This window comes from Mobula birostris, chromosome 1, assembly GCF_030028105.1.
Source record: "Mobula birostris isolate sMobBir1 chromosome 1, sMobBir1.hap1, whole genome shotgun sequence".
Classification (NCBI taxonomy): Eukaryota; Metazoa; Chordata; class Chondrichthyes; order Myliobatiformes; family Myliobatidae; genus Mobula; species Mobula birostris.
Window position 1 is genome coordinate 33,093,129 of NC_092370.1, and position 13,728 is coordinate 33,106,856.

General features: G+C 40.3%; 1 protein-coding gene across 1 annotated transcript in view; it reads right to left on the reverse strand.

The window, feature by feature from the left end:
• Positions 1–708: 708 nt before the first annotated feature.
• Positions 709–13,728, reverse strand: part of LOC140195437 (retinol dehydrogenase 10-like) — a 71,117-nt gene continuing 58,097 nt past the window's right edge. Inside the window, exons 3-5 of the mRNA XM_072253734.1 lie at positions 12,675–12,820; positions 4,396–4,527; positions 709–1,055 (exon numbers count right to left, since the gene is read on the reverse strand). Of these exons, the coding sequence (XP_072109835.1) occupies positions 932–1,055; positions 4,396–4,527; positions 12,675–12,820 (402 nt within the window). The 3' untranslated portion in view covers positions 709–931. The remainder of the gene's footprint in view (positions 1,056–4,395; positions 4,528–12,674; positions 12,821–13,728) is intronic.

The window sequence follows — 13,728 nt, forward strand, 5'->3', positions numbered from 1 at the left end:
GAAAGATAACCAACTAATGAAGCCGTACATCACCCAACTGATGTGTATTGATCATGAGACTCAACTTCTCAATTATCAAGCACCACAAAATTTCAATATTTATGCATCTAATAATCACATTTTAATTAAAAACTTTTACAATTAGCTACATTACCAAAAAAACTACAGACATTGGTCTTCATATAAAAGTAGTGACACAAGATTCACAAAGACATTATTTTAGGCGTTCTACAAATAGATATACAAAGGAGGTAGAAATTTCAGGTCTTTAAAAAAATGGACCACTAATCCACAGAAATTAGGACAATAATTAAACTGGATTTAAAAAGGCACACCAATAAGATTTTCCTAAAAAAAGTGTTCCTAGTGCTGAACAGGAGCACATTTGTTCTGCAAGATTAATTGGGAGATATTTGCAATGCTTTACAAGTAATAATGTTATAATTGGTATAATCAAGGATTTACAGAAGTACTTAAGATGAACCAAGTTGTCAATAAGTACAGTGCATTTACTATTTAAAAAGTTATAAGTGGAATATTCTAAAAGTATTTTTTAATCCAATCTCTAGTTCAACACAATGTACAATACAGCTCTATCAACAAACACAATGGCATTGATGAGTAAGGTAAAATGTTAAAATTATCAAAACCTTGCTTTTCTCAGTTGACATTAACATGTACAAGTCTAATCACTAGAAAAGTTAAAAAGATTGGCATAATGCATAATACATTTATTTTGTGATTTAATACACAGGTACAGTAACCATTCTATCCACAGTGATCATGGAAGCTGAAGTTTCACAGCCATTTGCATTAAGTTCAACCAACCAATCACTGCAAATGTTTGTCATTCTGAATTGTGTGGAGATGGTGAGCTAAATATTGCATTCACTTGGAAGGGGTCCCAATGGATGCGGTGATCAGTTTTGCTTTAGATTTCATTTTTGGCCTCATTGTTGTTCAAAGCCTGTTTCCTCTCCGCAATAAATGGATACATGCACTTGTCTGCACCCAAAAAACGGTACATGCATACGACTGCTTCCCATGGCATAATGCTGAAATAGAAACAAACACATTTTTATTATCAAAACAGCAACATTTCTCCATTTAACATTTCAGATAATCTGTAAATCAAAGTCTGGTACAAAAGTGTTTAGATACAAGTGCCACCATCTAGGTATAGGCTTTTTTTTTTAAAAAAAACTTCCTTTTGAAAACTTTGAGCATCTGTCCAGATGGTATGATTCTGGAAGGATTAATTAAAGAGGAAAACAATATAAAAATACTGGATTAAATACAAATACATTCAGATACAAAAAACAAAAAAGGGCAGAAGGTGCAAAAACAGAATCAAAAGTACAATAAAAGATAGATTACCATAAATCAGAGTGGTCTAGAACAAGTAGTAAAACCGTCAACGTTCAAGAGAATTATCAGCTTCCTTCACTTGTGCCTTATGAATGGGCATCACGATAGCCGAGCAGCTAGCACAATACTATTACAGCTCGGTGCATTCTGTAGTTTAAATTCCAGTGCGGCAGTGAAAGGAGCTCTCCATGTGGAATGTGTGGGTCTTCTCTGGGTGTCCTGACACATCAGGTAGGTTAATCGGTCACTATAAATTAATCCCAACCTAAGCATGCGACAATAAGGTTTGTTGGGAGTTGCTGGGACAGCATGGCTTGAAGGGCCAGAAGGGCCTGCACACAATGCTGCTAAGTAAAAAGAAATTTAAAAACTAAACAAACAGCATAGTAAAGACTGAAGTTTTGCCAGGTTTTTCCAAGACCTAGTCCATAATATTCAGAAGACAGTGGCAAGTTTAGAGCACTCAAGAATCCCCGGGATTGTTTGTGGACAGCAAAAGTACAAGCTGCAATTGGAGAGAGGTAGATCAACTGAATCAAAAGACAATCTGTCATTTGCAGCACAAGGAAGATGATAGCCCTTTCAAAAAGGGTCTTTGCGCCACAATCCAAACTTGCTCTTGATGCATTTACATCTAAGATATTAATGAGGATCAGCTGAACAAAAGTGGACAAAAATTTATGCTAAGTTCAAAAAGGCAGCATCTCTTAACATGTTGCATAATGGAATGAGGTTCAGGTAGAATGCTCAAAGGAATACAGTACATTGAATATTAATCAGACCTGAAATTTGAGAATCTACAGAGACTCCACATAATGCAAAGACAACCTCTGCTAACATACAAGATGCAAAGTTGATTTTCAGAGGTGGGATACACACTTTAAAGTTGATTGGTCCATTATAGATGAACATTAATTGTAAAATTATCTAGCAAGGCAACTTGGATGCAATTTCTAAGAATTGCACTTTGCTCCCTCTTACCAATTCCCACTGCTAGCAATGAGGTCACTTTGGAAAATGTATGGTAGTTTTTGAAGAATCTACTTTGCCATTCAAATAATTTTAAACAATGTGAATCAACAACTCAAGCCTCTGTTGGTACTCTCTAATGAAACAAGCCTTTAAATAATGACAAAACCTGCAGACACCAGAAATATTAAACAGATTAGGTAGTATCCATGTAGAAAAAGCTGTTAAAAGTTTCAGATCAGAAGGTCCCTCATCAAACCTGGGAAGGGGAGAAAATCCTAACTAATCGGCCCCCAAAAGGCAATTGCATTTTAATTACCAATTCGAACCTACATCCACGATATTTCTCATGTTCTCTATCTCCTCACAAAGTTTTAATTCCCTGGCCCTGACTGCCTCATTTTCACCATGGATGTCTAGTAATATATACACTTCTATCCCTCAAGGTGGTCTCAAAGCTCTCCACTTTTCTCAAGAGAAGAACAAACCATTTCCCTACCACCACTACTCTTCTTCTGGCAGAACTGGTCCTCACCCCGTTTGGCTACTCTCACTTTCTCCAGACTCGAGGGGTAGCCACAGGCACTTGCATGGGCCCTAACTATGCCTGCCTTTTCAATGGCTATGTAGAATTGTCCATGTTGCAAGCATTCTCCGGTAAAGCTCCCCAACTCTTCCTGCACTACATTGATGACTGCATTGGTGCTGCTTCATGCACCCATGCTAAGCTCATCAATTTCACCAACTTTGCCTCCAACACCCTCCCTGCCCTTAAGTTCACTTGGTCCACTTCGGACATCTCTCTCCCATTTCAATTTCTGGAGACAAACTTAACCAACTGTTTTTTTTTAATAAAACTACCTATTCCCTTGGCTATCTTGACTTTTCTCAGTTCCTTCATCTCCAGCACATCTGTTCCCAGGATGAGGCTTTCCTTTCCAGAACAGATGTCTGTCTGCTTTCAAAAAGGTTTCTCTTCCTCCACCATTGATGCTGCCTTCACCTGCTTCTCCATTTCCTGATCATCTGTACTCATCCCATCTTCCTGCCACTTTAACAGTGATAAAGTTCCTCTTGTTCTTACCTGCCATTCCATAACTCTCCACATCCAACATGTCATACTCTGCAGCTTCCCTCATCTCTTAAAGGTATCCTACCACCACACACACCTTTACCTCCCCTTCTCTCCACAGGGATCACGCCCTTCATGACTCCCTTGTCCATTTTTTCCTCCCCACTAATCTCCCTCCTGGCACGTATCCCTGCAAGCAGCCAAGTACTACAACTGCCCATTCATCTCTTCCCTTACCCCATTCAGCACCCCAATCAGTCTTTCCAGGCGAGGCAACATTTCACCTGTGTATCCGCTGTCCGGTGCTCCCGATGCAGCCTCCTCTACATTAGTAGGACTGCTTTGTTGAGCACCACCGCTCCATCTGCCAAAAGTGGATCTTCCCAATGGCCAAACCCTTTAATTCCCATTCAGACATGTCAGTACATGGCCTCCTCTTATACCACAATGTGTGTGCTACAAGAGTACCACCAATAAAGTGTGGTGGAGCAACATTTTATATTCTGCCTGGGAACCCTCCAACCTGATGGCATGAATATCAATCTCTCTGTCCAGTAAAAAAAAAAAAAAAAAAAAAATCCCTTCCCCCTCCCCTCTTCTTTTCCCCACTCCGGAATCTTAGTTCTATCATTTCTCCCTGCTGCCTATCCTGCTTCCCTTTCTCCTCTCCGATCAGTTCCCTCCTCTCTAGCGCTTCACCTTTCCTTCCGACCTGGCTTCACCTTCTAGCCATCTTCCTTCTCCCACATTTTTATTCTGGCATCATCCCTCTTTTCCAGTCCCAAAGAGTCTCGACACAAAACATTAACTGTTTGTTCATTTTTAATGGATGCTGCCTGACCTGCTCAGCTCCTGCAGCGTTGTGTGTGTAAGCTACAAAATTTGTCTGTTGAAATGTTTGCTTCATATACTCCCAAATGTTTAAAACATCGCTCCTGCACATTTTTGGAGAAGGAATACATTTTTAAAAATCCTTATCCACTTACCTCTTCATAAATGTTACAGTATACATTAGTCGAGGTGTACAAATCATTGGTTGGTCTGTGAGTATGGCTCTCATAGCTTCTTTCACACAGTACTCCGGTTTCAAAGGTGGAAGAAAGGGCTCAAATTCTTTTCTACAAGATAAAAAAAAAATCAAAAGGACTTAAAACAAAAACAAAGATTAACCTCAAAATTAATTTGTCAATTGTGCATTACAGAAAAAATTCCAATGAGGTATTATTGAATTAAAATCATTTTTAAACATGAACAGAGTATTAACCTGTATGATTATAGGACACACATAGTAGATACCACTTGATACTTGTACAGAGTAGAAAGATTAAAAGCAGCCCAAATTAAAAAATAGGAAACCAATTCTGTCTCTTCCACTGTACATAGGCAAATAATTCACTCAAAGTTTAATAACATCCTATTACATACCAGCAAGTTGGATTTGAACAAATCCTCCAATTGGTCTAATCTGGATCAGACATTTACCAAAAAAGCAAATAAGATCAATTAGTTTTAAATAATTCATACTATTATAATGAAAAGCACCAAATTAGCAGGGTCAGATTTCAATGAAAACACAATTGAGATCAAACATTTCATAAAAATCAATTACACGGTACAATCTAAAATGCGGAGCAAAAGCTTCCTCAGAAGAGTAAAGGAGAGGCTCTAAAACAGGGGTTCCCAATCTGGGGTTCGTGGACCCCCCCCCCCACCAGTTAATGATAGGGGTTCATGGCAGGAATCCCTGCTCTAAAATAAAGCACCAATACTGCCAGTGGTTCTGGATTAGGAATTGAAATGATGCAGGCCTCTTCCCCCACCATAAAAGAGTATTTATAGCAAGATATGATCACCCTGCCAAGCAAGTTTTGCCCCCCAAAATTTAACCTCCCAAATGTAAAAGAATGATGTTGAAAACATTGCTTGCTAGCCAGATCACAGGTGTCAGAAAGTTTGAACACAAAGGCTACAAGTTTAACTCCAAAATGTTACTTGTCAATTTATGAAAAGTACTTCCATGGAAAGAGTAAAAAGCTTTTGCCAAAAGCAAATAAAAACAGGCAAAAGTTCAGTTTTACTTCAATGACTAAAAGTCTTTTGAAAAAGGTCAAGAATCTTCTGGTTTACTATAAAATTTCCCCAGAAATTCCAATGCATCCCAAACTCCATGAGTCGTCATCACGAACAAAGGTCAAGTACCCTGGTTACTGGTACTACAAATATTGTATTATCTGGACTTGAAAATCATTGGTAGTTTAATTATTACTTTTCCACTGGCAGCTAAATTGGTCACCAGGAATGAAGTACTGTCTGAAGCTGGTGCACACCTGCAGTGCTGCAATCAAACCTCATTTGAAAGTGTGGTCTTTCCACTGCATATTTGTGGGCTGAAGTAACAAATATTAGTCAGAGAACACTACAGCAAAGAAACAGGTCCTTTGATCCATCTAGCCTATGCTGAGCTATTATCTGCCTAATCCCATCAACCTGCATCTGGACCATAGCTTCCATACCCCTCACCCATGTACCTATCAAAATTTATTTTAAATGTTGAAATTGAACTCTCATCCACCACTTCCACTGGCAGCTCTCACCACCCTGAGTGAAGTTACCCCTCATGTCCCCTTTAAACATTTCACCTTTCACACTTAACCCATGATCACCAGTTCCAGTCTTACCCAACCTCAGTGGAAAAAGCCTGCTTGCATTTACTTCATCTATACTGCTCACATTCTGTATACCCGTCAAATCTCCCCTCATTCGTCTGTGCTTAAGGGAATGAAGTACTAACCTGCTCAACCTTTCTCTATAACTCACGTCCTCAAGACCTGGCAATATCTTTGTAAATTTTCTCTGCACTCTTTCAATCTTATTGACATCTTTCCTGTGGTACTGTAGGTGACCAAAACTGCACACAATACTCCAAATTATGACTCACCAACATTTTATACAACTTCAACACAACATCCTAATTCCTGTACTCTGTACATTGATTTATGTAGGCAAATGTGCCAAAAATTTTCTTTACACCCTTATCTACCTGTGACACCACTATCAAGAAAATATGAATCTGTATTCCCAGATTAATCAATGGCCCTATTGCGCATCATGCAAACCTCCCAAAGTGCAATGCCTCACACTTGTCTGCATTCAATCTCATCTGCTATTTTTTCAGTCTATCTTTCCAGTTGGTTTAAATCCCACCACAAGTTTTGTTAGTCTTCCTCACTGTCCACATCAAGTTTGGTATCCACTGCAAATTTGCCAGTTTATCATCTTACCATCCAGGTCACTGATGTGGATAACAATGGACCCAGTACTGATCCCCGCAGCACTTCAACAGTCACAGGCCTCAGAGGCAACCATCATTCTGGCTTCTCCCACAAAGCCAATGGCCAATCCAATTTACTACCTCAGTTTGGATACCAAGCAACTGAACTTGAGCAAGGACCTTCTCAAAGGCCTTGCTCAAGTTCATGAAGACAGTGTGCACTGTTTTGCCTTCAACTTTCCTGGCAACTTCCTCAAAAATCTCTACAAGACTGGTTAGAAACCGTACCACACACAAAGCCCTGCTGGCCATCTTTAACCAGTCCCTGTCTATTCAGATAATCATATACCCAGTCCCTTGGAATATCTTCCAATAACTTTCCCCACAACTAATATAAGGCTCAGACTACAATTTCCTTGCTTATTCTTACAGCCTTCTCATAACATTAGTTATCCTCCAATTCTCCTGTACATCATCTATGGCTAAAGTAGTTTTAAATTTCCCTTGTAATTTCTACACTAGCCTCCCATAGCTCCAAACAAATATATTGCCAGGCACTGGAGATTTATCCACCCCAATTTGCCCTCAAACAGCAAGTGCCTCCTCTGTAATCTGCATACAGTCTGTGTCCTCATTACTGCTTTGCCTCATCATTAGACCGTGTTCAACTCCCAAGTAAATACAGATGAAAAAAAACTGCATTTAAGATCTCCACCATCTCTTGGCTCCACACACAGATCACCACTCTGATCTACCAGGGGACCAATTTTGTCCCTTGCTATCTTTTTGCTCCTAATATATCTGTAGAAGCCCTTAGGATTCTTCTTCACCTCATCTGCTAGAGCAACCCCATACCTTCTTTTAGACCTCGATTTCCTTCCAAATGTTCTCTTGCATTTCTTATACCCTTCAAGTACACTATGTGTTCCTTCCTGCCTATACCTGCAATGCACCACCTTTTCCTCAATATCTCTTGGAAGCCAAGGTTCCCTAAACCTGTCATCCTTGCCTTCTATTCTGACAGGAACATACTTCACTCTCAGTTTCAATTTTCAAGGCCTCCCACTTACCAAATACACCTTTACCAGAAAACAGCCTGAACTAATACACACTTGCAGATCCTTTTGATATAATTAAATTTCAGCCTTTCTCCAATTTAGAATCTCAACCCAAGGACCAGATCTATCCTTCACAATTATTTTGAACCTTATGGCATTATGATCACTAGATATCCTGGACAAACTTTGGTCACCTACCTTGTAGTTGAGACTTGTGTTCCGATTAGGGAAAATTTCCTGACTATTGGACAAACTCTAACCATCCAGCTCTTTTACAATGAGAGACACAGCCAATGTGTAGAAAATAAAAATCACCTATCAAAATGTTAGGTTTCTTGCAACAGGCTGAAATCTCTACAAACGTTTCTCCAAATCCCACAGACTGTTGGGTGATCTACAATATACTATTATTAACATGGCCATCCCTTTCTTATTGGGGGAAGGCGGGAGATTGGGGCTGAGAGGGAAAATGGATCAGCAATGGTGAAATGGCAGAGCAAATTCAATGGGCCAAATGGCCTAATTCTGCTCCTATACCTTATGGTCTTATTTCTCAGATCCACCAACACTGCCTCAGTAAATGCGCTTTCCAGTCCATCCTGTCTGAGCACAGCCCTGACATTTTCCCTAACTAGTAATGCCACCACTCCTTAATTCCTCCCACAATATCACATCTAAGCAACAAACCCTGGAACATTGAGCTGCCAGTCCTGCTCCTCCTGCAACCAAGTCTCACCATTGTCTACATGTCAGAATTCGATGTGCTGATCCATGCCCACCCGACAATACACATTGCATTGAAATATACACATCTCATAATATTGGCTCCACCATGCTCAATCTTTCAAATAATTTCAGACTCTTGCAGGTGCAAAGACTTTGTTTTGGCAAGACAATTTTCACCTCTGATAGTTTTCAGCTACACCTTTATCATAGAATGTTAAATGCTGACACATTAATGTAAGTTGAATCAAGAGTTAAAATTGGCATGTTGCAAAGGTAATGCTACAGTTGTTATGGGGGACTTCAACATGCAGGTAAGACTGGAGGAATCAGGTTGGTGCTGGACCCCAAGAAAGGGGAGTTTGTGGAGACCCTCCAAGATGGATTCTTAGAGCAGCTTGTACTGGAGCCTACCAGAGAGAATGCAATTCTAGATTTAGTGTTGTGCAATGAACCGGATTTGATCAGGGACCTCGAGGTAAAGAAGCCATTAGGAGGTAGTGACCATAATAAGTTTTAATCTACAATTTGAGAGGGAGAAGGGAAACTCGAAAGTGTCAGTATTACAGTTGAACAAAGGGAACTATGGTGCTATGAGGGAGGAGCTGGCCAAAGTTCAATGGAACAATACCCCAGCAGGGATGACAGTGGAACAGCAATGGCAAGTGTTTCTGGGAATAATGCGGAAGGTGCAGGATCAGTTCGTTCCAAAGAGGAAGAAAGATCCTAAGGGGAGTAAGAGGAGGCCGGGGCTGACAAGGGAAGTAATGGACAGTATAAAAATAAAAGAGAAGTATAACATAGAAAAGACGAATGGGAAGCCAGAGGATTGGGAAATTTTTTAGAGAGCAACAGAAGGTAACTAAGAAGGCAATACACAGAGAAAAAATGAGGTACGAAGGTAAACCAGCCAAGAATATAAAGGAGGATAGTAAAAGCTTCTTTAGGTATGTGAAAAGGAAAAAAAAAAGTTCAGACCAAAATTGGGCCCTTGAAGACAGAAGCGGGTGAATTTACTGTGGGGAACAAGGAAATGGCAGATCAGTTGAACAGGTACTTTGGATCTGTCTTCACTAGGGAAGACACACTCTCCCAGATGTAATAGTGGCCAAAAGACCTAGGGTAATGGATGAATTGAAGGAAATTTATATTAGGCAGGAAATGGTGTTGGATAGGCTGTTGGGTCTGGAGGCTGATAAGTCCCCAGGACCTGATGGTCTGCATCCCAGGGTACTTAAGGAGGTGGCTTTAGAAATCGTGGACGCATTGGTAATCATTTTCCAATGTTCTACAGATTCAGGATCAGTTCCTGTGGATTGGAGGGTGGCTAATGTCCCTCTCTTCAAGAAGGGAGGAAAAGAGAAAACAGGGAATTATAGACCGGTTAGCCTGACGTCAGTGGTGGGAAAGATGCTGGAGTCAATTATAAAAGGTGAAATTACGACACATCTGGATAGCAGTAACAGGATCAGTCCGAGTCAGCATGGATTTACGAAGGGGAAATCGTGCTCGACTAATCCTCTGGAATTTTTTTGAGGATGCAACTATGAAAATGGACAAGGGAAAGCCAGTGGATGTAGTGTAACTGGACTTTCAGAAAGCCTTTGATAAAGTCCCACATAGGAGATTAGTGGGCAAAATTAGGGCACATGGTATTGGGGGCAGAGTACTGATTATCTAAATGGAGTCAAGTTAGGAAAAGGAAGCACAACGAGATCTAGGTGTTCTTGTACATCAGTCACAAAGCAAGTATGCAAGTACAGCAGGCAGTGAGAAAAGCTAATGGCATGCTGGCCTTCATAACAAGGGGAATTGAGTATAGGAGCAAAGAGGTCCTTCTGCAGCTGTACAGGGCCCTGGTGAGACCACACCTGGAGTATGTGTGCAGTTTTGGTCTCCAAATTTGAGGAAGGACATTCTTGCTATTGAGGGAGTGCAGCGTAGGTTCACAAGGTTAGTCCCGCCATCCCGGGAATTGTCATATGTCGAAAGATTGGAGCGACTGGGCTTGTATACTCTGGAATTTAGAAGGCTGAGAGGGGAACTTATTGAAACATATAAGATTATTAAGGGATTGGACATGCCGCAGGCAGGAAGCATGTTCCCGCTGATGGGCAAGTCCAGAACCTGAGGCCACAGTTTAAGAATTAGGGGTAGGCTATTTAGAACAGAGTTGAGGAAAAACTTTTTCACCCAGAGAGTGGTGGATATATGGAATGCTCTGCCCCAGAAGGCCAAGTCTCTGGAGGCTTTCAAAAAAAAATAAAAAAAAAATAAAAAAAAAAAGAAAGAAAGAAAAAGAAATGGATAGAGCTCTTAAAGATAGTGAAATCAAAGGTTAAGGGGATAAGGCAGGAACTGGATACTAATAGTGGATGATCAGCCATGATCACAGTGAATGGCGGTGCTGGCTCGAAGGGCCAAATGGCCTACTCTTGCACCTATTGTCTATTAATGAGTCAGGCAATATTCACCTCTTAATTATCTTTAAAAGAATAAGCAGCAGTCACCTCTTTGCTGTTCACGGGACCTTGATATTCCCAAATAAAACCACTACACTTACAATAATTTATTGTATGTGAAATGCTTTGAATTCTGACAAATAATTCCACACAAGGTAGCCTTCAAAGGCAACTTCAAGGCAACTTCAAAGGACTATCATGCATTCCATCTGACAGTAGAGTATTTTAACTTTAAGCCATAACTACACCCTAGAATAATAGATGGTCCTATAAATGTTAATGTACAATATTTCAGATTTCAATTAACAAAAACACCTTCAGTTGCTACTGAATATTTTACCAATGCATTAACATAGCAATACAAGAGAGAACAGTCAAATGCAGGTTTTAAAAGTAAATCAATTTTGGGACAAAATTATCTGCAAGAAAATTACGACAAGTGACAGGCAAAGCATTACTGCAGGTTTCAAAAAATATTCTGAACATTCAGATAATAGAATCATTATCTCAACAGTTCTATATTAAGAGATTTGAAAATGATACTTTTGTACCTCCAGTTCAGTAGCGTAGAGTATTGGCTGGTCGGCAGAAAACAGAGTGGGAATAAAGGGATCCTATTCTGGCTGGCTGCCGGTTACCAGTGGAGTTCAATAGGGGTTGGTTTTGGGACCACTGCTTTTTACGATGCATGTCAATGATTTGGACTATGGTATTAGTGGATAGGTGGAGAAGTAGGTAGTGTTGAGGAAACAGAGCCTGCAGAGAGACATACAGTTCAGGGGAATGGGCAAAGTGGCAAATGAAATACAATGTTGGAAAGTGTATGGTCATGCACTTTAGTGGAAGAAATAAACCGGCAGACTATTAATTAGATGGGGAGAGAATTCAAAATGCAGAAATGCAAAGGGACTCTGGAGTCCTTGTGCAGGATATCCTAAAGGTTAACCTCCAGGTTGAATGTTGTGAAGGCAGCAAATGCAATGTTGGCATTCATTTCTAGAGGTATAGAATATAACAGCAGGGATGTAATGTTGAGGCTCTTTAAGGCACTCGTGAGACCACTCTTAGAATATTGTGTGCAGTTTTGGGCTCCTTATTTTAGAAAGGATATACTGACATTGAGGAGGATTCAGAGAAGATTCACGGGAATGATTCCAGGAATAATAAAGTTACCATGAGGAATGTCTGGTAGCTCTAGGGGCTGTATTCCCTGGAGTTCAGGAGAATGAGGGGGGACTTCATAGAAACATTCTGAATGTTAAAAGGCCTGAACAGATGAGATATGGTAAAGTTATTTCCCATGGCAAGGGATTCTAGGACAAGAGGGCACAACTTCAGGATTGAAGGACGTCCATTTAGAACTGAGATGTGGAGAAATTACTTTAGTCAGAGGGTGGTAAATCTGTTGAATTTGTTGCCAAGAGTGGCTGTGGAGGCCAAATATGGTGGAACATCGAATGAAGTAAATCAAAAGCATTTAGTTCTAATAGGAGTAACAAACAACAGGCTGGAAAATCTGCCAGTCTGCTTAAATTCTAGTGTGCCAGATTATTGGAGTTTTGTCATAACATTCAGCTGGTGTCTTGGACCATATTCTTATAAGCTACTTTAGGCAAGTTTCACAATGTGGACCTTCTTCAACACACAAAGCACAAAACCACATTTTCTACATAGACTAACTTTCGTGCTTTTCAGCCAATGCCAGTTAAATGCCACACACCAATATACAATTTAAACTTCAACCATCTTACCTTATTCTGCAACCACGGAACATACCGGTGTCCACCAAATAGGGGCAAACTAGTGTCATCTTGATCCCATCTTTGTCAGTTGCCTTCAACTCGTGGCTTAAGGATTCATGAAATCCTATTGCTCCAAATTTGCTTGCACAGTAATCCTAAATGGCATTAGAATAAAGAAATCAGAACAATTTGCACCTTATGTATGTTCAACAAAGTGTATGCTTGGCTCACGGCCCAAGTTAATAGCAACCCATGAACTATGGGAGAATTGCTAATAATGCAAATCAGAGTGCAAAAGATCCTTGGCAAATTCTTTGAAAATTCCCAGGCACTGACCGATTAGTCCCTGAGACAAAAGGGTGCAAGTGAAAAAGAAATGCTGTTGCATGGAAGCAGAAAATAGACAAAAATATCAAAGATTTTTATCATAGGCAGTTGGATGAGCCACAACGGGCAAATATTTTTAAAGTGCATTAAATCTTAGTGTTTTCTTTTATTGCAGAGTTGTGAATCGAATTGATTTAAAAGGTGAAATTGAACTAAACACTATGCAGCTGCATAAAAACAAGATTCTGCAGTTGCTAGAATTCAGGAGTAAGAAAATACTGGAAGAACTCAACAGTTGAGGCAGCACCTATGGAAAGGAACAGACAGTAGATCTTTCAGGCCTGAAAAGGAAGGGGAAGAGGGTAGAATAAGGCAGTGGGGGAGGAAGGATGAAGTGAGAATAGGTGGAAAAGGCAAGGGCTGAAGGAGGAATCTGATAGGGGAGAGGGTCACGAAAGAAAGGGATGGCAGAATGACATTGACAGTGAAAGAAGACGTAAGAGTGCAGAGTGGAAAAGAAAAGGGATGAGGGAAGGGGGAATTACCAGAAGTTTAGAAAAATCTATGTTCATGCTATTAGGTTGAAGGCCAGATAGAATGAGATGTTGCTCCTCCAACCATAGGGTGGCAGTAGAGGCGGCTATGAACTGGCATGTCAGAATGGGAGTGGGGATTGGAATTAAAATTGTTGGACACCAGGAATTCCTGCTTGTTGCAGATGGAGCAAAGGTGCTTG